Source organism: Cotesia typhae, unplaced genomic scaffold (assembly GCF_013202065.1).
Source record: "Cotesia typhae breed Kobodo isofemale line unplaced genomic scaffold, CoteBio_Ctyphae scaffold_121, whole genome shotgun sequence".
NCBI classification, from domain to species: domain Eukaryota; kingdom Metazoa; phylum Arthropoda; class Insecta; order Hymenoptera; family Braconidae; genus Cotesia; species Cotesia typhae.
Window position 1 is genome coordinate 670,829 of NW_027423773.1, and position 25,575 is coordinate 696,403.

The window sequence follows — 25,575 nt, forward strand, 5'->3', positions numbered from 1 at the left end:
AGCATGGCTATCTCCGTGATATATTTGACTCTATCCTACCATCTGGTTGACCAAATTCTGATATATATTCCAGATCTCTCTCTATATATTTATTTTATCACACTTCTCCAATTATTACCAATTATTATTCATTTTATAAATAAATTTTTATTTAATTTAAAAAAATTAAATAATTCAAAGAGTAAAAATAAAATAATTAAATTCAGACATGAATACAAAAGTAAATATATATTGTGATTGATTTATGAATTCGCGCAGTTATACTGGTGTTGTTCGGGTCGAATGGAATCGCTGATGAATGATTGGCTGTCGTATATCGTTAACTTCAACTGCTCGGGTTAAAGTTAAATTTCCGCAATAAACAAACCAGTGAGAAGAGAAAAGAGAACAAACAAATCAATTGTTTTATTATTCGGATTGATGCACCCGTAAATTAATAATAATAATTAATATGTCAATTCTCAATAGCCGAGCACTTGAATAAATAAATAAATGATTAATTAAAATAGTAAAAATAAGGGAATTATTGATTGGTAATTCTTGTTTTAGACAACATACGAACCTTTTAATCCTGTACATATATTCCCCAACAATTACCTGTCAATCATTTTGCTGGATTGAATGGTTTGCTATTTAAGTCTCAACTATTTTAAAACTCATTTACACGCCATTATTAAATTTATATCCTAAACTTTTATTGGAATTTTTATAAAGAGTTATTTTATTGATTTTCATTTAAATAAAATCAAAAATTAATAATTCTGAATTTAATTATTTATAATTCATTTTAAAAAATAATTTTTTACTAAAATTAATATTGGATATTTTTATAGTGACTGTACAATAATTTTTTATTTTTTTATTAACCATATCGGCAACTAAATAAATTATTAATTATTAAAATATAAAAATTAAATAATCTGAAAAATACAGAATATTTTTTTTTGTTTAATTAAAATTCTTCATTTAATTATTTATAATTTATTTTAAATTAATTTTGTCTAAAATTAATATTTTACGAATTTTGGATATTTTTAAAATGGCTATACATAAATTTATTATATTCAGCTAATTTATTAAAATAAAAATTAATAAATAAATTTCGATAATTAAATGCAATGTTTTAAATTTTTTAAAAAAATCTTCCTTGTTACCTTGATTACTAAAAATCGTCTAGCAAGACAATTTAATAATTCAAAAAAAAAAAAAAAAAAATAGATAATAACACCTTAGATCTCCGCCGAAAACAAAATACTATAACAATGGCAACTATTAAAATTCAGTTCTTGCCCGGCAATTTATTATAATTATGCTTATTCTAATTCGAATTATTAAAACAATTACAGGGTTGCCAGACACGTCGGACGTAGTTGGGATTCACGAGTCAAGACAAATTTTCTTATCCGTCCCGCCTCTTTTTCTCTCTCGATTCTCGACCACCCGGTCTGCAATTTGCAACAGCAATTTATCAACCGAAAAATGAGTATCAAAAATTACGCAAAAAAAATTTAAAAAAAAAAAAAAAAAGGAAACTTACCAATTAGCAGGGTAAATTCATCAGCCTGTGAATCGCTTAACCACTTCACAAACCCACGCACTCATCTAGACAAGGTAGGCCAGAGTGTCTTCACTAAGCCGACAACACACCGGAACTTCACAAAGTTTATCTTTCCAAAAAACTGCTGGAAATTTTGACAATTAAGATTCTAATTCTGGTTTTTTTTATTAACAAAGGCGGCGTGGAGACCACGTGGGGAATTCCGGGCACCTTACCCAGGCTGATTGATCTACATTTCAAGGATCTACATCGCGGGGGGCTTGGAATAATTACAGTGCAGCCGGACGGAGGAGAATTGCGGACGGGGGTCTGAAAATAAAAGGGGACGTCTTAGAATTAGGAATTTTAATTTAATATTCCGAAAAAGGAACAGGTCCGTTCGCGAACCTCTCGCCAAACGCACTGACTAGGAAGTAGTTCTTCGGTGACCAAGTTATCGCGCCCTCGCAAAAGGGTGATGGGCATGCGCCTGAGGGGGATCAAAACTTTGTTGCGAAGAGGGAAAATTTTCCAGGGGTAGGTACTGCTGCTGCTGCTGCTGCTGCTGCTGCTGCTGCTGCTGCTGCCTTTTCGCATCCTCCCTCTCTCCCTTAAAACTCGACTTTTCGTTAAATTAAACTTATTTGTTTTAGTTTACCTTCGGCTATTGACGAGCCGGTTATTCACTTTTCAATTTTTCATTTTTATTGTGTGTTGGATTATTAATTCTTTGTTTATCCTTCCAAACATCAAAGGAAGCTTTATTGTCGAGTTATCGGAGATCAAATGGGGTTATTTTGTATTCCGGGTTTTTAAAATGCTTCAAGTCACCAAATGTCTTTTAAATTCGCCGTAGGGTCAAATAAAATTCAAGAAATTTTTTATAAACTCTTTCTTGAAAAATTTATTATTGGAATTTTTTTAGAGTCAATTATTAATTGTTCATCTTGGTTAAATTATTATTCAGCGGGTGTCACGCAGATGATTAGAGCCTTGCGATGAAGCAAAAAAATTAAAAATTGGTAATTTAATAAAATTATATAAAATAAATGTCACCTGAGAAAATTTTACAGCGTTAATAAATTAATTAATTATTTCTAGCATTTGGAGTTTTACTGGAGGTTTTACTGGAGCGACGCACTGCATGCAGAGTCACACTCGGGGGCTAATCGGATTCCGAAAATTAATTATCCGTATTTACATAAGCTACCGCAAACCTTTTTCTTTAAAGTTTTAAACTCTAATTATTATAATAATAATTGATAATTATTTTAATCCAACGGGAGATTGTTTAAATTTGACGAGTTAAGAAAAAAAAAAAAAAAAAGGCTAAATTTTTTAGATAAATTGTAATTAAAAAATTTTTTAAAATTAAAATTAATTAATTACAAGCAAACAATATTAAAATATTAAAAGTTGTCCTTTTCATTCATAGTAAAAAATTTTAAATAATTTTATTAGTTAAAATTTATGACCTAGATCAATTTTAGAGGCTTAAATATTTTTTAATGACAATTTAATTATTAAATAATTTAATTTTTACAATAATTGTTTCATTAAAATTTTTTTTCAGCAAAAAATTAATTGATTTATTGTTAAAAAAGCGTTTTTAATTTTTTAATTAAAAAAAAATTAATTAAAATACGAATTATGTCAAACAAAACTAATAATTTTTTTTTTAAATTTCAATAATTGATTAAAATGTAAATTAATGGCTGGTATTAAAGCAACGCTTGTAGTAATTTTAATAAATTCATATTTTTATTTAATATAATTAAATTAAATCCAAAAAAAAATTAAAATTATAATTTAAAATTTATTGACATAAAATAAAATAAATATTTATTAATATTTATTAATATAGTTGAAGTAAAAATCATTGAAATATTTTCTTACTTAATTATTAATCTACTAAATAAAATAAATCTGCAGTTATTTGCATAACTTAAAGTGATTATATAAAAATACATACCGTAAAAGGAGAATAAGTGCGGGATACGTTGAGATCTTTAGAAGAAGAAGAAAGAGGGTGGTGAGGTGGTGAGGGGGTGGGAGGATCGGAGCCACGCGGTCGTGTTCCGGTTGTGGGCACGCGAGCAAGCGGACGAAGAAATAAACAAATAAAAAGGTTTAAATCAGACTGCTCGAGCAAATAAAAATAAGTGAAACAAACGGTTAAGGATAGACGGAGATGAATTTATACGCAACGGGCAAGTCCGTACGAATGGACGAGTAAAAACAAACGGAAAAAAAAATAACCCCTGCTGGATGATAGAGAAGGAAACGAGGGAGTACTGAGTATAAAATTAAAAAAAAAATATTCGAGATGGCAAGCAGTTGAATGCAATGCATTGCTTCGGGTTTTGCATTACTAACTCACCGTACTCATACAATCTTTCCTTTATTTTCTCCATGCGTAATCAACTCCCTTGAATCCCTTGGATCCTTTCTATTCCTGCTGCTGCTGCTGCTGCTGCTTCATCGATATACCGAATGACCATACAACAAAATTAATTTATTATAAAATTGACTTATTATTATTATTATTATTATTATTATTATTATTATAAATTATAGAATTTTTTCCAGTATATTTAAAATTGATTTAAAAATTGAATAAATCAATTTTTTTGGGTGATTGAAGATTTTGAGTAGAATATGTGGGACATAGTAAACGCAAATAGTATTTTAAATTGAGGATGCATTATTTATTCGAATGTATGACAAGTATTCTCATGTTAATATTATCGAGCTTGCTTCGTGAGGATTTGAATAAAGTCTCAGAGGTCATTACATTCGATTCGTGCTACAGTAATAGTAATAGCAATAGTAATACCAATACCAATATAGTATCCTGACATTCTTCAGTTAGTTTTTCACATGTCACCCGCACAACAGCATACATCACACCCCGGCTAAAAAATAAATAAATAAATATTGTCGTCTTGAAATATTTTTTAAACTTTTTTAATCTTTTGATTTATTAAATAAATACTTTTGTTAAATTGCACTGTATTTTTTTAAATATTGACCTTTTTAAAGATATAAACTCATCCTGACATTTTATTCATCGAGACCTTTCATTTGACTACCCACATTAATTTTTTATATATTTGTAAATATATAAAATATATAAAAAAAATGCATAAATCCAAATTTATAATTTTATTTCTGACAAATAAATTAATTTATAATAATTAATAATAAAATTGAATAAATATTTACAATTTGAATTTTTTAATTATTACAATGCTTTTACGGAGAAATCTAAATATCGGATAAAGGATTTGTACTATACTATCAAAAAGCGATATCTGTTATTGTGAGGGCTATAACCGTGGCAGTATCAGTGTAGCAATTCTACCAGCGCCTTTATCGTCCCTCTATCGCCTAGCCGTAACAGAATGAATTTAATGCGCATATAGATTGAGTTAATTTATAATAAGCGGATTTCGGTGATTGAAATGAATATATACGATTTATACGCTCTGGATATATACGCTCAGCGATCAGTTAATTATTCTGTTAATTCAGTGTCAATTTGCTAACCGAACCTTCCTTTTCTTCGTGTTTTTAATATTTTGTTTTTTTTTTTTTTTTCAAGAACTAAAAATAAGTAATTAAGATAAGATTGAAGAAAAATATCTGTAATAATAAAATTAGAATGACAATCATTGAAATAAAAGGATTTTTTCGGCTGGTAACATATGGTCGTATTTTTAAAAATAAATAACACCACAAGTTTGATGCCTACCAGTGATCGCGTGCTGTAAATTACTCGTTCATATAAGCATTTCAGCATCTTTACTTCACTGAAATTCTTTTTGGGGTTTGGGGATTTGTTTGACAAAGCGAAAGGATACAATAACGAACCCATTATTTGGTAAATAACCCGATCTGATCGTATTCCATATGGTCTTTAATATTACAAACCAAAATTCACTTTAATTACTATACTTTTCACACAAATGTTTTCAAATATTTATTTACAATAAAAATAAAAACAGAAAAAAAATTTTTTTTTTTAAATTAAAAAAATTTTAAGAATAATTTTTATTTTTTATATTATCCTAGATTAAACGAAGTGAAAAAAATTTTCAGATAGTAGCTAGTATAATCCATATTATAATGAGTATAATCTGGGATGATATCCAGTGTCATCTTGTTCTTTTTTAAAAAATGAATTTTTTGTTAAAAAAAATGCCAAATTTTTTTTTTTCAAAAAATTTTTTCTCTTAAAAATTATTTATCGCAAATTTCTGAGAATCTATTTTAATGATGATTTAACGAAATTTTAGGTATGTTCTCTATCTAATAACAGCAATAATAGTATTAATAATATGTATAGTATAACGATAAAGGTAATTGATACATATGAAATAGTACAATCGGAAATTAATCCGTGGGTATGTCGGTAGATCTTGATGCGTTTAATTACTCCAATAATCACTGGGTTGTTGTTGCACAATCAGGTGGTTTACGATTATTAACCCCGTGGAATATAATTCAAATATAAATCGAACAATTATTCTGATTATTTAAAAATTTTTAACAGAAAATTTTTTGACGCATTGACGGAAAATTATAAAAAAATACAACTAATATTAACTTATGAGATGATTAAAAAATTAAAAGGCTTATAATAGGAGCAGTGATGGCGAAGGTGGTGGAGGTGTCCCCTGAGAATGAATCACTGAGGATTATCGCATTCAAAATTCGTTTACGGCACCTCTGTCTCAGTGCAAGAGTATAGAGGAGGAGGAGGAGGAGGAGGAGGAGGAGGAGAATGAGAAGCAAGTAAAAAATAAAGAAGGTCTGAGGCGTAGCGGACTTGCTCTAGGTAATTTTATATAAAAGAATTCAATTGCCCTCCTACTACATCCTACCAGTGAAATATGAGTCTGCGTCGCGTGAAATAAGACTCGATTGGATTGAAAGAGTATCTTACTGCTACTCGATATCTACTTATATACCTTGCAGACATTCTGAACCCCCAGCAGCCCTCAACCCTCAACCCCCAGTTCCCTTTTTTATTTCGCCCTTTTTTTTCTCACTTCATTTCTTACCTCTTAGAGTAAATACTGATTTTACCTTAACTCTACTTCCTATTTCCTTCTGATTTTTTTATTCACATTCAAATATTTTATTTAAATATTATTTTCATACCCACAATAATAATAATAATAATAATAATAATAATAATAATAATAATAATAATATTTATATTCTGCACCGAGAATTATGTGAATATAACCCAGTGTACTTTTAACGTAAATGAAAATTCTATAACTTTAAATATAATACGACGCCGGTAGACAAATAAGTCTGCTCACAAATATATTAATGTATTTATATGCCTTATATACATTTTTTTTTTTTTATCTCTTTACTCTTTTTTTTAACATTTTCTGAAGAAAAGTTTTCATAATAATATTTTTAATTATGTCAATAATTTATAAAAATAAATTTTTTATATTATTAAAAAATTTCCTTGTATCTTCAAAACAATTGACATTTTTTAAAGATATAAGCTCATCCCGACATTACACTCATCAAGACCTTTCATTTAAGTACCCACATCAATTTTTTCATGAAAGCTCTTGATGAATATATAATTTCGGGATGAGCTTATATCTTAAAAAATGTCTTAAAAAAATATTTAAAAAAAGTACAGTGCAATTTAAAAAAATTCATTATTTAATAAATAAAAAATTTTTTTTTATTTTATAAGTTACGGCTAATTATCATAAAAATAAAAATCGTTTCTTCCAATTTCGATAACTTATAACGTCTATTATTAATAAAAGTTTTTGTGATGCGCAGCTGTCGCTAAAATTACAAGATTTATTTAATCAAATAAAATTAAACTCGTAATTTTTATTGTTTATTGATAAAACGTAAAATAAAAATAAAAATAATGCAGAAACAAAATTTAATAAATTTTACATTTATACAATATTTCTGAGCTTCCTCGTGGGTTCGTCTATCTTTCTATTGTTCTCAGAGGCTTTCATGACAATGTTGACATAAGCTTATTGAACTATTGTTTTAAGCTTTTGATATTTGTTTAATTAAACAGCAATTTTATGGGTTTAATCTTACAGAGATTTATAATTTTTTTTTTTTTTTATTATTTTGTCTGACTTTTCTGACAAAAAAAAATTATTCCTTCTGATTTATTTTTTTATTTTTAATAAAATAATTATTTAATAGGTGATTTTTATTTTTAAATATTTTTTTACTGTATTTAAGAAAATTATAAATATTTGTTGTTTGGCTGACTGTAGAGTGGTGGATATAGTGTCGTGACGGTGTATATGTCGTGGATGGGATAGTCACGCTGCCCCGAGGTGACCTCTTCTCTCTCTCTCTCTCTCTCTCTCTCTCTCTCTCTCTCTCTCGCTCTCTCTCAGAGTATTTATATGTATTTATGTTGTTTTACGAGTTTATAGTGTGTATAAGGGGGTAATTCGTGCGAGATCAACGACGATAACAGTAACCACTTAAAGTTATCGCATAAAATCGGATTACCAGATGATGACCCGTCATATTCCGGTTTATTTAATTACCTCGAGTGAATAACTATCATTTTATTTTTTCAAGATATTTTAACGGTATTTATTTTACGAGTAGTAATAATAATTAAAGTAATTACAGGTAATTTTAAATTATTTTGTTTAAATGAATGAAAATAAACGAGAGTTGAATAGATTTATTATAAATTTAATTTTATACTAAATTAATCGTCAATTAACGCTTAATTACGGAGCATTTAGTGAACAATGAAATGTCAATACAGTGGAGGATTATTTTTACGCGACATATTCAACATATCGATAAACATTGTTCCGTCGGATGCGCATTCACAGTAAACAGTTATTATACTGTTATAATAATAATATTATTTTTGTTTCTTTTTATAAAAATTTGCAACAATAAATTATTTTATTGATTTATTAAATAATAAAATTTTTTAACTATTGATGTTTTTAAAGATATAAGCTCATCCTGATGTTACACTCATCAAGAGCTTTCATTTGAGTATCCACATGCATTTTTTATATATTTTTCATATATATAAATATATAAAATATATGACATTTTTAAAAATGTCAATATTTCAAAAGATACAAGGTCATTTCTTAATTTTGTATCTAGAGATAATTTTTTAATGCAGCCTAAAAATTTATCATAATAAATTTTTCTTATTTTCTTCTAATAATATAGATTAATTATTAAAATAAATAATTATTTTATTTTTATAAATAATCTAAAAAAATTAAAATATTTATAAATAATAAAACAAAAATATTTAAAAGATGTTTTATAATTATAATAAGTTAGTATCAACATGAAGCAGGCAGGGTGCTTCTAATATATGGCGCCTTGTAATTGCGCCGCGATAAATTAATACGATTTCGCACGCATGTGCCGCTGAAAATATATAGGTCCATTGTTCATCCAACAAAAGAAGAATAGAAGGACTAAGAAAAGGATTTTAAATAAAATTAAATGAATTAGCAAACGAGTTCTTCTAACAAAATTCCATTTTATATTTATCTTTTTTTCCCCCCTCAATTAAAATAAATGAAATAATTAAAAAAAAAAATTTCCACCGTAAAAATATAAAAGTGTAATTTAATTAACGTTAAATCATAAAAAAATAAAATAAAATAAAATAGCGAAGGGTAATGCAGTTAACAAATTAAATGCCGGGGTTACAATAAAAATTATCGGGCGGAATAATTTAATGGGCACTCGAGTATTAGTTACTGTCCCATTAACTGCTCTCTTTCCCTTTAAAATCCTGTGGTACGATGCACATCGGCATCACCATAACAATCACCCCCTTCCATATACTCCATACCATGTAACACCATAACACCGTAACGCCTACAGTTATATATATGTGATATTATGCAGCTATACTGTGTAGATACTGTACAGGCACTGCCACCGACTCTAAATCCCATTCAACGTTAAATTGCTTAAATAAATTAACTCGTTACATTTTAGTTTAACAGTTTCACATATACCCACCTATGTCTCATACACATTCAGACATTTACATACTTTTATTGATTATATTAATTAATTACAGCGATATTAGTGTACTGACAAATTAATTTATTCTCTAAAAATAAATAAAAAGACAAATTTGGATTTTTTTTTTAATTAATTAAATTAATAAATTTTTAGTACAATTTTTATTTTATAAAATTATAATTTAAATTTAATTAATTATTGACCAAATAATTGAAAAATAAATATTTTAATAAAATTTTATCGTAATATGTTTCATTTGATCGAGTAATGTCGAAAAATGCCATTGGCTCAAAAGTTTATTTATAAATTTATTTATTTAACGCGCCTTGTAAGCAGGATTGCGCCCACAGTTCTCAACCGATCTATATGAAATTTTGTCGGATCATTCTGTGGATCAATACCAAGATCAAGTTTGAAGATGAGCTAAATCCGCCCGTTAGTTAACAAGTTATGGGTGTTTGAAAATTTTTTTAATTAATTCCGTGATTTTGAAAATTTTAAAAAATTTTACATTAACGTTTTTCGGCCTTTTTTCGTCAAATTATTTCTAAACCGTAAAAGATAGCTTAAATTTATTAGGTTTAATTATTTATCAATTATTTTCACTATTAATTTATTAATTAACATTTAATAAAAATATCTTGTAAAAAATAAATAAATAAAAATAATTAAGGACAGTAAGTCGATGAATGGCGCCATCTATGTCCGCCCGTTTGAACTTTATCAGCTTACCGTCCAACTGCATTATCATCGACTTAATAACTAATTTAGCAATAAATAATAATTAAAAAATATTTTTTAACCTTGCAATCTGACAGGAGCTGCGCAGTTGACATTAAGCTTGTAAATTATTTTCGATCGCGTAATCCCTCGGAAGTTATTGCCTAAAAAAATCCACAAAAATGTTTTAAAAAGAAAAAAAAAAATAATTTATGGGCTTAAAAGATTTTCACGCTCTTGTGGGTTATCTTGAATTTCCCGGTTTTGTTTTATATATTTTTTTATAATATCAATTTTCTTTGTTTCTTCATCTCTCGTCACGTCTTTTATCCATTTTATCTCTTCCGTTCTTCCTCAGCATATATATATATATATATATATATATATATATATATATATATATATATATATATATATATATATATATAAATAGGGCGTCTTTTTGTTCCGTATCGCCAGCGTCTTCAGAGTTCTTATACCCGGTCCATTATTTTCTAATAAATTCTGAGATTCTCGGCATCACTGCAGAGCAAGACCAAAGACTAGAACGAAAGAAAAAATCAAATAAAAAAAAAAAAACTTTTCAAGTGGTTCTTAAGTGTCATCAGTTCTTTTTAGAAGACTCTAGACAACGATTCCGATTCCGATTCTTAGATCGCTTTGCTCTGCGTTATTCGGTTCTCTTTTGAGAAAAGAGAAAGGAAACTAGAAAGAAACAACTAAATCGCAAACAGTCGCTGGTTCCTTTTATTGATAAACTATAACGAGACAAATGGATGTGAAAGGACCAGTGATCCTGACCTGTATGTCTTTTCTCTTTGGGCTTTTAGACACCCAACTATCTACACTTTTATTTCCTCCTTTTTTTTTTTCAACAAATAAATTACAAACTTCATTCTTTATAAACTTTTTATTTCAAACTCGTTGATAATTTTTTAATGATTTCCTTTCTAATAAATTTTAGTAAATAATATATAAATTTGGTTACAAGTCTCTGCAAGCGAGAATAAAAAGCACCGTGGCGCCGCCTAGCGGTAACATTAAAAACTATTTTTTTTTTAATTAATTGAAGCAATGAACAAAATTATCAGTAAGTAGACTTAAAAATAATTTAAATAATAAAATATTTTTATATGAAACAATAATGCGGTAATTTATTTAGGTTTGTTAAGAGGGTGTCGGAGCAATCAAAGCAAAAGATTAATTTCTCATCCAATTCTCATCATCGTTTGAGTAGCGACGATTCCTTTATTTCCCGCCCGAGCTTCAGCTTCAGCTCAACCACTTGATTCTTCTTCACTGTACTAGAAAACTTTTTGTTAATCTTTCTTTAGCTTCACCTCGTTATTTTATTATTGTTATATATATATATATATATATATATATATATATATATATATATATATATATATTTTATTTTTTTTTCACCCTCCGTTCGTTCTCTTTCACGCCCAAGAACCGAGAAATCTCATTCCACTGAGACAGATACAAATTGTTGGGTATCTTAAGTTTCTTTAATTCTCTTTACTCTCTTATATTTCACATAATTAATTTCACCTGGTCTTTGACATTTGTTGTTATTAAAGTTGTTACAATTTTTTTTTTTTTTTTTTTTTCACAACAAATAAATATATATACATCCAATTCTCTGATGGAGTTTCTGCTGATGATATAAAATATATTTTAAATAGGTGACAGATCATTAGCGTCCGAAATAAAAGGTGACATCATTATATAAATTAAGAAAAAAAAAAAATATATTTGTAATGCTGATGCTGGTCCTCAAAATATGGCGAGGATTAAATCTAACGAAGCTTATTTAAAAATTTAAGATAAAAAATTATTTTTATTTTTATTTTTAAAAATAACAACAATTAAGAAATGACCTTGTTGGTCGTGAACTATTGACATTTTTAAAGATATAAGCTCATCCTGATGTTATACTCATCAAGACCTTTCATTTGAGTACCCACATAAATTTTTTATATATTTTATATATTTATATATATATATTATATATATGTATATATGAAAAATATATAAAAAATGCATGTGGGTAGTCAAATGAAAGCTCTTGATGAGTTTTATATCAGAATGAGCTTAGATCTTTAAAAAAGTCAATAGTTAAAACAGTACAGTGCAATTTAACAAAATAAATTTTATAAAAAAAAATTTTTTAATTTTTTTTTTTAAATAGTCCCAGATTGTTAGTGTTTATATTTTATATATTATAAATTTTTTATCGTGTGAGTTTTGGGAGTCATGATGTTATCGCGATAATCGCAACTCGATAATATTCGACAATAAATTGTAAAGCGATAACGAAGAGAATTTATATTATTGAAGCCGTCGCGGACTATAAGCTTACTGTGTTAGTTGTTACAATCTACTCACTATTACAATCTCTGGATATATCCCAGCCAATTCGTTCTATTTTGACATTTTTACCCCGATATAATCACATGCAATTTAACCGCTATTTATCAAATAATAACTCTTTTTTTTTTTTTTTTTTTTATTTATTTATAAACTCCGAGGTGAATTTTTATTTCGTTTTATTTACCTCGCAGAATTTTTTTTTTTTTTTTTTTATAAATAATTCAATAAAAAAACAAATTTGATTCTGCATTAATATAATAACAAAATGCCCGGGCTGATTATTCAAATAGCATTATATAAAATAATGAAAATATTAAATTAATGCTCGTTAAAAAAAATAACTTTGTCAGCAACAGGTTTGCTTTTTGTTTTATTATTTTTTATTTTTATATTTTGTCCGGGGATTTCAATAAAAATAAAAAATTATAACGAACAAAATCCAATAGAAATTTCGTGGGAATTACCATCGTTTCATATAAAGAAATTACATTCTCACCATCGGATGCACTTTTTTAAATTGAACTGTTAAATTAGATTTCGACCTTTTTCCTTAATGCCAAAAAATAATCTTTTCATTTATTTTTAAAAATTAAACTCTATTTTTTTATTAATAAAAATTATTACGCATGATAATAATAATAATAAGATAGTTTCCATTAGATTGGGCTGATATTAAACGCGCAGTCGCATCAAACGATCTGGAAATAATCGAAATTGCATATCGAAGGCTCAGCCCGTCTGGCCTATTGCCACGAGGAACCTTTGTCCCTTAATTCTTGATAAATTGGATAGTTTATACGACTTTAAGAGGCTATAAACTTTGATTAATGTTCATTCACAGTTACTCTTTATTTTTGTTTGCTACACGCTTTGAGCTTACTGTCTTACAGTTAACAGCTCACGGCTTACAGCGCCTAGGCGGTGGCGTCATTAACTAACTTTTAATCAAGCTAAGATATATGACAATATTGATAAATATATCGGATACAATTAGATAATTTTAATAATAATTTTTATTAAATTTTTTACAATAAAATTAATTTATTACAAGCAAAAAATATTAAAATAAATTAGTTTAGATCCCGGAAAGCTGTTTTTAATTTTTTAAATTAATTATTAGTCTACTTAGATTAAATTAAAAAATTTTCAGGATGTTTTAAAAATTTGACTTTCCGTATAAAATTCTAATTTATTTTTCATCAATAAAATTTATTGACCCAAATAATAATTAATACTTGTAAAAAAAGAATATTTATAAATACTTTAATTAATTTTTTTCAATACCACCAACTAATTATTATCGTTATCACCAGCATTACGTTCAATTATCATTGTTAAAAAAAACAAGACAGCGATATAAAATGTAACATGCCAGAGAAAAGTGAACGGAAATGTTTAAAAGGTGTACTTGCTGTTAAAACTTTTACTGCCTCGTTAAACCAATGAGCAAACTCACCGTCTTTTGTACTATCATAATCGTTGTTATGTTTCTCCCCTCTCCATCCTTTAATTGCTTGTAACAATAGGCCAATAATAATTACCATTTGATAAACACAATTCCTTTTTTTTTTATTATTTTATTTTTGTCTGTACAAAAAAAAATATATATATCTATATTATTATCAGAAGCTGCGTTTTGCCTCTGAAGATACTTGAGTAAAGAAGTAGGCGAGGGTGTAAAGTCGATACAAAAAGTAGACTCGGATGAACCGAGGGGCGTTTACGGGAATGAAGGCGTTAGATTAGCATCATCTCATGATCTCGAGATAAAATTTATTTTTTCCTTGAGCCTTTTTTGCAGTAGTTAGCGAGCCCCGAGGCTCAACGCCGAGACGGGAATATTAAAAAAATATAATTGTCGTCGAGAATTCACAGATAATTATTGATTGACTAAAATCTAAGACTCCGGGGTTCAAAAAGAAGGAGAGAAGGCCAGGAGGGGGGGGGGTAAGTTTTTACCCAAACATACACTTGATAAATTTGTAAAAACGGATCACAAGGGTCAATGCTCCTTCGAACATCAAACATAAATATAATAAAGATATTCCAGCTGATTCGTTCCGTCCAATTTTTATCCGTAAGGGTCAGTGTGATTTTTGTCACACTGGAAAATCTATTTTATTAGTTAGATAAAGCCCTTGGCTCCTTTATTTATATACTTTTATTTTTATTCTGATGCTAAGGATCTACTTTTATAAAATATACATTTTTTATTTCATTTCATTTCGGATCATATGGTTGATCGGGCAAGATTTACTTTTTGCTTGTTTTTTTATGCTGACCCTCGGTTTACGTGTGTCAGAATCAGGACCCGGTTCGTTACTTTGTTGTTTATTGTTTGGATGCAAGGATTTTATGGAATTATTTTATACAAATAAAAATTAACGCCGATTTATTTTATAAAGAAAATCCAAAAATGTTATTAATTAATTTTAAGATTAAAATTTCTACTTTTTATTTTTTAATAAACATTCTTACATCAGGAGGATACTTAAATGGATAAATAATAAAAATTAATGTCTAGTATAGTTGGAAAAAAAATAATTCGAAAACTGGGATTGGCTCGATAACAAGACAAAAGACACATTCGCAATCTTATAGACGAGCTCTTATTGTTTTTAAAACTATTGTTTTTTTTTTTTTTTTTTTTTTTTTTTTGGGACCATTGTCCTGGTCCCTGGTCAAAGGATAATCCGGCAATCCACCCCAAACCTTGAATAAGCTCAATGCTCAAACCCCCAAACGAAAAGGCAACAAAGTCCATTTGACTGGAGACTAGAGACTGGACTTGTACCAATTGTACTCTTCTATCTCCTCCTTCGGACGTGTTGATTGTCTTGGCTTCAGATAAACCGTTTCCACGTACTTTTCATCATCCCAATAATGCAATCCATTTTTATCTTTTGATCATTTCGGCTTTTGTTACTAACAACTTTATCGCGAATGATTACAGAGAAAATTGTAAAATATTAATTTATTTTATAGGAAAAAATTAATTTTAACGGGGAAAAAATTGAAGGAATTTTTAATATTTTACTCTGCTGTGTATAAATAATAATAACGTGAAAAAAATTAAAAATAACGTTTCTGCAAGCGAGAAAAAAAGCGCCACGGCGCCGCCTAGCGGTCCAATTAATAACTAATTTTTTTTAAATTAAATTATTAGATATTTTTATGTAAAATTTTTTGCTTACTGTAAATTATTTGAAAGTTACCGGTAATACAATATACTGTGTATGAATAATAATAACGTTTAAAAAAATGTTTGTTTGGTTATATCTTACGGGTGATTGTACACGAGTAGTTGGTAAACCAATAATCCTGGCAAAGTAAACAGCAATAATCCGAGGCTTTGATAGATATTAGAATCTTGTCAAAAGACAGAGTAGAATTTCCACTAATTAATAACATCAAAGGAGCCATCCGAATGTTAACTCGCAGAAATTACTCAAAAACTTAACCGATTAATCGATTATAAATTTTATTAATCACTCGGTTGCTTTGGAAAATAGTTGCAATATATTCCTCGGAATAGAGTACTTTACTGTGGAATAATTCCAAATCAATCATTAAATCGAAAGGTAATCCCCCGGTCCTCTATACCTCGAAACTAAGTTCCGAGGCAATTTGTGTGTCTCTTTGTGTATAGGCTTGTGGAAGTTGCGCTGGAGAAGAACAAGAAGACGTTTGAAATGTCGTCGACGTCGAGAAGGGTCGAGATGTGCTCTAGACGTCGCGTAAGGAGGACTTTGGTACTGTTCGTTCTCTTATTCTCATTCTCCAACAATTTCTATCTACCTACGGGTTATTTTCCATTTTATCCCCCGTCTCATTCTAACTCTAGTAAGAGAAGGGGTAGACCCTTTTTCCCACCTGGCCACTACCACTCTATTCCACAATTTTCTCCAATTCTTTCCTCGAAACAAGTTTGTAAAATGCAATTTTCCCGGAGCTTGACAAGTCATCTAATCGCATCTTCTTTTATTATTATTATTATTATTATTATTTTTTTTTTTTCATCACTTTTATTTATGTCCGCTTTTTTAAATAAAATTCTTGCTCATCCCCCCCAGCTCACGGAAATTATTAATTTTACAAGTACTTCGGGATAATGTTAATGATTATCGATATCCAGGATAATATATCCGGTAACAAATCCAGGAGTATCACGATGATATTATATTTCGTCTCTCGAGATCATCAACAGAGAGCAATACTCCAAATAGTCTGGGGTGGTTCTCTGCTTCTCTGGTTCTCGCCTATCTCGTATAATTTTGCTCTACAATCTCCGACTATTTTCTCTTTATTTCAACCTGGAGCTAACCAGATACCAGATACCACTAGCGCATCGCCAGAGAATACGCTAAATATCAAACTCAATACTTCTCTTTATTTTTTATAACAGTATTTAAATTTTCGTTGAAATTTTTTTATTTAAAAAAAATATTTAATAATTTATTATTTAATTATTTAAATTATTGTTTATTTATTATCTAAGTGTACTCACTGATAATTTACTCCCCTGCTTCAATTAAAAAAAAAATAGTTATTAATTGTACCGCTAGGCGGCGCCGTGGCGCTTTTTTTTCTCGCTTGCAGAAACGTTATTTTTATTTTTTCACGTTATTATTATTTAAACACAGTATATATATATATATATATATATATATATATATATATATATATATATATATATATATATATATATATATATATATAGTTGACAAGTATAGTCCACCGTTAATATTATATTTAATAAAAATTAATTGTTTCTTTGTTTTGCAATGTCTAATAAAACGACAAACAAACATCTGGCAATTTTTAAAAATATCCGGGGGACATTTAAGTGACCCTCGCACTTTCTCATATAATGAATCTGTCATTTAGTAATAGAATTGGTCCCCCGAAAATTTACCCTATTCTCAGGCGATTATCTCCTCAGACATCTGTCAGAGATTTTGTTAAAAATAAAAATAATAACAAAATAAATTAGTAATTAATTATATTTTAAATTCAACCCTACAATTATTTATAAATTAGTCTTTACTATTATTTTAGGTGCAATAAATCCACCGTAGCCTCTTCTACTCTTGTAGTAAATTCCAACCCCGATAATAGGAGACGCCGGCTCAGTGACGACCTCTTGAAAATCCAAAAAGGGAATCATGTGCTGTGCAAAATCGTACTTCCAGTCGCTCGGGTGGAATTTAATGTAATGTTTATTCGGCGTACTGATTTCTTTACTGCCAGAAGGTGGTATTAAAGAAATATTTGAGTCAGATATTAACAATACTTTTCTACAAAAAAAAAAATTTATCGATAGTTCCGGTCAATTTTAATTAATTAATTTAGAGAAACTTTAGAGAGCTTTTGTGGTATTTTGTTGTGATAAATTTTGAGAAGTACCTTTTTCCTTGAATTCTGTGATGTGGGAACCAATTTTCAACCTCTAGATTTCCAGCTGGGTCTACTGTAGTGCCTATTACTCCCAAAGAAAATCTTCCGACGCTAAAACCGTGAACTTTCGTCTTTGAATTGTATCTGTTGAATTGGACTCCTGAGAATTGGATTTAAAAAATTTATTGTAAGAATTTTTATTAAGAAATAAGCTCATCCTGACATTACACTCATCAAGACCTTTCATTTAAATACCCACATCGATTTTTCATATATTTTATATATTTATATATATTATATATATGTATATATGAAAAATATATGAAAAATACAAGTGGGTACTCAAATGAAAGCTCTTGATGAGTGTAACATCGGGATGAGCTTATATCTTAAAAAAAGTCATTAGTTAAGAAAGTACAGTGCAATTTAACGGGAGTCATTATTTAATAAAGCAAAATTTTATTTATTTGTTATTATTATTATCATTATTTGACTTTTAAAAATTTTTTAAATAATAATAATAATAATAATAATAATTAATAGAGTACCTGTTAAAACTTGATCTTCCGGAAGAATAATTTCATCAAGTTGAAACGCTCGACTGTCGTAGTTCATTGGACCGGGCATGGTGCACCAGTTTTTGATGCTCCAATGGACGGTGCTCTGGTTGATGAATCCGTTCACCAATTGGCCTTGTTGAATTTCTAGATGGACCACTTTTTCTCTTATGACAAGTCGTAATCCCGTAATTACACTTAAAAAAAAAAAAAAAAAAAAAAAAAAAAAAATTTATTAATTATCAATATTATTGATAAAACAATAATAATAATAAATAGTTACTATTCCTCCTCAGCCAGTGACTGAACGGTATCTAAACAAAAAGACCGGATGGAGTTTTTGCTGTGAGTGTCTTCGCAGTAACATTTACAAGTAACGCACTGACTGTGAGAAGATACTGAGTAATTTCTATATAAATCATGAGTTCTGTGAAAGTGATGATGCTGTCGATCATGCAGTCCTTCGGTTTTTCTTACGTTAAAATCAGAGCCATCTTCGTTTACTTTGTAGCGGTACATCATGTTGTCTACGTGCTGAAAATAATTAGTTATTTAATTTAAAATTTATTTTAACTGTATAAGCTCATCAAGAGCTTTCATTTGAGTACCCACATGCATTTTTTATATATTTTTGATATATACATATATATATATATATATATATATATATATATATATATATATATATATATATATATATATATATATATAAATATATAAAATATATGAAAAATTGATGTGGGTAGTCAAATGAAAGGTCTCGATGAGTGTAAGCTCAGGGTGAGCTTAGATTTTTAAAAATGTCAATAGTTAACAAGATACAAGGTCATTTCTTAATTATGTAGCAAGAAAAAATTTTTAAATCCAGCCTAAATAATTTAAAATAAACTCACCAAAGTAACTGTAGCGTCAAAATTAACGTCTTTGCATTTAACAATCCGTTCATTGCACTGAAATAATTTATTGACAATAGTTTTATTATAATGATCATTGTAGTGATAATAAGTATCTTCATAATCGGAACACCTTCCTGTGCACTGTCCATTCTTACTCAAATACTGTTCATCAAAAAGTTGTCCTTTTAAAAATGTCAACCTTCCAAATGTAACATCTAAAATTAAAATCACTTGTTTAATTTAAAAAAAAAAAAAATATAAACACTTTGATAAATTTTTACCATTTTTGTGTATTTCAGGGTCTCTTTTTTGGATATACTTATACGACTGAGCAAAAATAGATTCGACTGATAGTAAGAAATAAATTAATACTAAATTAGTGATATTCATTTTAATATTTTAATATTTTAATATTGGTATTGTCATGAGCGGAGTATGAAAAATGACTAATGAATAACTAATAATGGTTTTATATATTGAATTTTTATTATCTCAAAGATTATTAACACATTAATTTTTATTTTAAAATAACTGTGAGTAATAGCTTAAATAATTATATCACTATTTGTGATATACTGATGTTGTATTATGTGTGAACACTTGTTTTAAATAAATTTTCTCAGAACATTTTGTAATAGTCTTTTAATATTTGTCACGTACTCATTGTTGCTTCCCATTGACTCCACTGACTAAATATTAATTCAGTTTTATCGATACAAACTATGCTCAAAAAATTATTTAAATTTAATTAGTTGTTGACCAAATTGTTGAAAAGTATCATCAAAAAATTTTTCAATTTTTTTACATGTGAAATTTTTTTTTTAATTGTTAAAATAAAATTTTTTCAAAAAATAAAATTTCTAAAAATTTTTAAATTAAATGAGTAAAAAAAATAAAAAAAAAAAAAAAAACAATTTATTTAAAAAGATTGATATCGCAAATGAGCTTTTGTATCTTGTCACACAAGAGTGAGTTATAAGACACAAGACATTGCAATCTGATGTGAATTTATTTAATTTAAATCCACAAATACTCTTTATAATTTAAATTTAAATGTAATAGAACAATTAAATGTATAATATAATTTACACTTTAATAAAATTTCTAGTGCAGTGAAAATAGTAATTAAAACCTTTTATCACTACAATGTACTCTTTACTCTCGGTTCATTATTCCGAGCTTATTGTTCTGCAAAATTTTCAGTATTTACTTAATACTATTTTATCATAATTTTTTTTGTTTTCTAAAGGTCAACTATTTTGCTAGACCATCAGCAGATAATTAATTAATTAATTAATTAATTATTATTATTGGCATCTGTATTTGTACTATACACGCGTAAGCTTTTGACAAATATTTATCAATTGTCGAAAATACCAATTCATCTATATTACACATGAGCTATTTATATTTTACTTAACCTAATTAGATGAATGTAATTGAAGCATTTTTATTCGAGACTTGGAGAAAGTGGAACAGTTGACACATGTGTGTTTTTGTATTTTTAATTTTTTTAAAATATCGTAAACGGTTGTATTTATTGTAATAAGGTACTGGCGGGTAATCAAGCATAGCTAAAATTAGGATAGGGGTAATTATAGTGTTACACTCATCAAGAGCTTTCATTTGAGTACCCACATGTATTTTTTATATATTTTTCATATATTTATATATATATAATATATATAAATATATAAAATATATGAAAAATTGATGTGGGTACTCAAATGAAAGGTCTTGATGAGTATAATATCGGGATGAGCTTATATCTTCAAAAATGTCAATAGTTCACGAGATACAAGGTCATAGATGATTGAAGTTTTTGATAATTATAAAAATCTCAATATTAAAATCATTAATTATTAATATTATTAATTTTAAGGCAAAAATTTAGTCCCTAATAATAAGGCAATTATTTGGAGATATTTTGTCTTAGAATTGATTATATTAATGATTAAAATGTGAATAAAAATTTTAATAAGGTTGTTAATAGCATTAAGCGTAGGTGACGTGAAACACGCACGTCATTGTAAAATCTAATTTAGTCCGATTAACAGTGACGTGGTTGATAATGCTTGTAAATTGGGTAAATTATGTTGCTGTACCCGAACAGCCGTCTCTGACCCTGCCACTGTCACAGGCATTCGTACACCTATAACAATATAACTATATGCAATTGTTAACGATTAACATATGTAGAGAGACACACCAGACGTAGCAAGAGAAATGTTTTAATTCAGAGACATCGGACAACAATCTAAAATTTATATTAGCTGTCGAATATATATATATATATATATATATATATATATATATATATATATATATATATACATATATTTATATTGATCAGAGTTAATTACCCAATTAAAAGTTAGCTGACGAGAGTCAAAAGAGGAAGATAAGGTAACAAAACTAAAGGGACAGTGAAATAGTTAACCGCAGTCGTGTATGCAATTTACCCAAAACTAAAAACTACTTTTATTTCAATTAAAATACTTAAAATTTTACTAATTGCCCTTCACACTATTAGTGGGATCTTTATTAGTAGAGACTTTGATTGTCGAGCTGGTGTAAGCACTGTCAAAACCAATACGACCCTTTTTTGTACTCTAACAAACGATCTGTCGCCTAACTGACGGGTGTATCTTTCATTTTCACTCGCTTTAGATAAAATAGTAACTAGTAACAGTAACAATGACAATGTCGAGCAGTTTATTGTTATCAAGGGGTTATTATTCTGGTGAAGTGACTTTATTTTTGGTCTTTAGTTCTTCGAGTCATTGTCAACTGTGACAAGTTATGGTTTGCTGAAAAAATAATTTTTAATTAAGCTAAAAATAAATTTTAGTTGTTAAAAATAAAAGCTCCTGTTGAGTATAATTTCGGGCTTGTATCTTGTTAAATAATGACATTTTTTAAGATATAAACTCATCCCGATGTTACACTCATTGAGACCTTTCATTTAAATACCCACATCAATTTTTCATATATTTATATATTTTATATATTTATATATATGTATATATGAAAAATATATAAAAAATGCATGTGGGTACTCAAATGAAAGCTCTTGATGAGTGTAACATCAGGATGAGCTAATTTAAATATCTTATTGCATCACAGAATAAAGACACAAATTATATTATTACGTAAGAATTGTTCTACATTATTTAATAATCACGTTATTTAATATCTTATTACGATAAAAATTGACGACCACATCGGCTTATTAAGTATTAAATTAATATATTATTATTTTATTACACAACTTGAGTGATATATATCTTACTTATTAATTTATAATCTAATCAGTTTGTATTTTTACCTCGAGGAATAATAAACTCTAGAGCAATGGAAGCTAAAATTAATGTAAAATAATTATTATTTATTTATTTACTTTTATATTTTAATGATTATATTATATTAATTAATTATTTTTATTTTAATAATAAATTATAATAAAAATATGCGAATTATTTATTAGAAAGTGGTAGCAGTGGTAACAGGTGGTAGCTCTGGGGTGGGAAAATCTATCGTCGAACGGATAATTCGCAATAATGGAAGAGTAGTTGTGATAGACATTGATGAGGAAAAAGGCCAATCTGTTGTTAAATCTTTGGGAAGTAATGTAGTGTTTGTAAAAGCTGATGTAAGTCTTTTTAAATTAATTAAAAGCTTGTATAATAATTAATTATAATTTTTCTGAAGGTTACATCCGAAAAGGAAGTAAAAGAAGCTTTAGCGATAGCAATGGAGAAATTTTCGAGGATAAATGTCCTGATAAATTGCGCGGGAATTGTAAAGTGGGGCGCTCCGTATAATTTCGAGAAAAATGCGGCCTTGTCAATAGAGAGCTTCCAAAAGGTGATGGACGTAAATGCTCTGGGGACTTTCAATGTCACGCGTTTGGTCGCGGGGCTCATGGGGGAAAACGAACCTGACGAGAATGGGGAACGAGGTGTGATAATTAACATCGGGAGCGTGCTGGCAGCCGACGGCAACGTTGATTTCTTCGCTTACTCTGTCAGTAAGGCCACGGTTGTCGGAATGACAATACCTTTGGCACGGGCCTTTGCTGATAAGGCCATCAGAGTCGTGTCACTTTCTCCAGGGTATCTTGACACGCCGATGACACGTTAGTATTTTAATTGTAAATTAATTTTTTTTTTAATTTAATTGTTGTTTCTTTTTTTAGGAAATGAATTTCCAATCGAGAAATTGAACGAGACGATGCTAAAGTTGAACTTATTTCCAAAGCGACTTGGCCAGCCAGAAGAAATTGCCCACTTGATCCAGTGCATAATTGAAAATCCGTTTATCAACGCCGTTAATCTTACAATCAGCGGTGGATTTCATAACACCAATAAGTAGAGCTCATAAATATAAAAAGCATCGCTCGTCATGTTTATTTCGGCTTATATACTTTATTTAAAGTGACAAATGGTACTTTTTTGTACAGTATATTGCAAGATTGCAAGACGGATTAATTATGGTATTGTGATACGCACGTACCAAAAGGTTCATTTTGTAGGGACGTAAAATTTACGATATTTTATGGCCACTTGAAACTGGAAATCCCGTTTGATGTTGAATAAATTTATCTGTATGAGTGAAATATGAGTGCGACACGACGTTTATATTAAACATAATCATCAGTAGCATCAACCACGACAGCTGGGACAAGACCTTTAAAAATACTTTCCCCAAACTATGTATATTTTAATGAAAATATATTTTTTGCAAAAGTAAAAAAGGGAAATTTTTTTTTTTTAATTTAAAAAAAATTTTTTTTTTTTTTGTTTCACATAATTTTAAAACGAATTAAAATATACAATAGATTTTTTCATAAAAATTTATCTTTAATTCACTAATACATTGTCTTAAATAATTTAAAAGTTAATGGTGTATATTTAGATATGTACTATGTATTAAAACAGATGTATCATCCTTCCCCTTTTCATCTTAGTCGGATATCCATTTTAGAGTAACCCTCGTGAATTAATTCTTCATCGTTTATTTATATCTGTATGGGGTTGAATAAAAACCTCGTATATTTCTAAACTTATCACTTTTTTTCATCGTTATCATTTTTCACTTTTGGTTAATAAAATTTTAATATATATTTTATTTTACTTTATTTTTATTTCGAATAATGTTCTCTAAGATTAATCGTAATACTTAAACACTAATTTTATATTTCATATCGTGAATCATGATTTATTGTTATCGGATGTATATCAATGAGATAAAACTTTAAATTTTATTTGATAGATTTATTAGTTTTATCGCTCTGATACTGATTGATTAATTACAAGATTAAGAAATATTTTTAACATTTAAATCATTTTGCAGTCACTGTAAAAATAATATTTTTAATCGTAAAAATTAATAATTAAAAAATGACCTTGTATCTCGTGAACTATTGACATTTTTAAAGATCTAAACTCATCTTGAAGTTACACTCATCAAGACCTTTCATTTGAGTACCCTCATCAATTTTTCATATATTTTATATATTTATATATATGTATATATAAAAAATATATGAAAAATGCATGTGGGTACTCGAACGAAAGCTCTTGATGAGTATAACACCAGGATGAGCTTATATTTTTAATCAACACTTCTTAGAACATTTTCCATTGTCTTTTCTGAAGTAACCACTTTCGCAACGACAGCTCCTCATTGGGCCAGGATTGCAAGACTATAAAAATTTCAAAATGATCCAAATTATAATAACAATACTAATAAATATTTAATTAAAAAAAAAAAAAAAAAATTTACTGGAGGAACACCAGGACCAAATCCACAATCAGGAGCTTGATTTTGACAGCTAGGCTCACAGAGATTTCCGCAATTGTGCATCTCTTCGTGCTTTGAACATCCTTTAGCGCAATTGACATCTAAAAATTTTAAATATTTTATTTAGTAACAAATAAACTTATAAATTAATAAATACTAACATGTAATTGCAAGAAAGACAAGCAAGAGAACAATTAATCGACGAGTCATTGTGTAACTTTGATAATAAATTAATAAT

General features: G+C 28.1%; 4 protein-coding genes and 1 long non-coding RNA gene across 6 annotated transcripts in view; 2 read left to right on the forward strand and 3 right to left on the reverse strand.

Moving 5' to 3' along the window:
- Positions 1 to 1,929, reverse strand: part of Ten-m (teneurin transmembrane protein Ten-m) — a 125,661-nt gene extending 123,732 nt beyond the window's left edge. For both annotated transcript variants that reach the window (XM_074253077.1, XM_074253076.1), the window contains exon 1: positions 1,538 to 1,929. The gene's annotated coding sequence lies outside the window, so the exon portion shown is untranslated. The remainder of the gene's footprint in view (positions 1 to 1,537) is intronic.
- A 298-nt stretch (positions 1,930 to 2,227) lies between these two features.
- LOC141533974 (uncharacterized) lies at positions 2,228 to 2,756 on the forward strand. Its single transcript, XR_012480359.1, has 3 exons — positions 2,228 to 2,389; positions 2,463 to 2,559; positions 2,639 to 2,756. It is a non-coding gene; the product is annotated as an uncharacterized LOC141533974 (long non-coding RNA).
- Positions 2,757 to 17,711: 14,955 nt separating this feature from the next.
- On the reverse strand, positions 17,712 to 19,158 carry LOC141533855 (uncharacterized). Its single transcript, XM_074252947.1, has 4 exons — positions 18,920 to 19,158; positions 18,628 to 18,833; positions 18,089 to 18,239; positions 17,712 to 17,979 (listed from the first exon to the last, which is right to left on the reverse strand). Exons 1-4 carry the CDS (start codon positions 19,156 to 19,158, stop codon positions 17,712 to 17,714), a joined length of 864 nt encoding a protein of 287 aa, XP_074109048.1.
- Positions 19,159 to 19,436: 278 nt separating this feature from the next.
- Positions 19,437 to 24,219, forward strand: LOC141533967 (3-hydroxyacyl-CoA dehydrogenase type-2). Its single transcript, XM_074253105.1, has 4 exons — positions 19,437 to 19,461; positions 23,033 to 23,184; positions 23,244 to 23,670; positions 23,731 to 24,219. The coding sequence occupies exons 1-4, from the start codon at positions 19,437 to 19,439 to the stop codon at positions 23,904 to 23,906; spliced, it is 780 nt and encodes a 259-aa protein (XP_074109206.1). The 3' UTR covers positions 23,907 to 24,219.
- A 143-nt stretch (positions 24,220 to 24,362) lies between these two features.
- Positions 24,363 to 25,537, reverse strand: LOC141533970 (uncharacterized). The gene is made up of 2 exons (XM_074253108.1): positions 25,320 to 25,537; positions 24,363 to 25,239 (listed from the first exon to the last, which is right to left on the reverse strand). The coding sequence occupies exons 1-2, from the start codon at positions 25,398 to 25,400 to the stop codon at positions 25,153 to 25,155; spliced, it is 168 nt and encodes a 55-aa protein (XP_074109209.1). The 5' UTR covers positions 25,401 to 25,537; the 3' UTR covers positions 24,363 to 25,152.
- Positions 25,538 to 25,575: the final 38 nt, after the last annotated feature.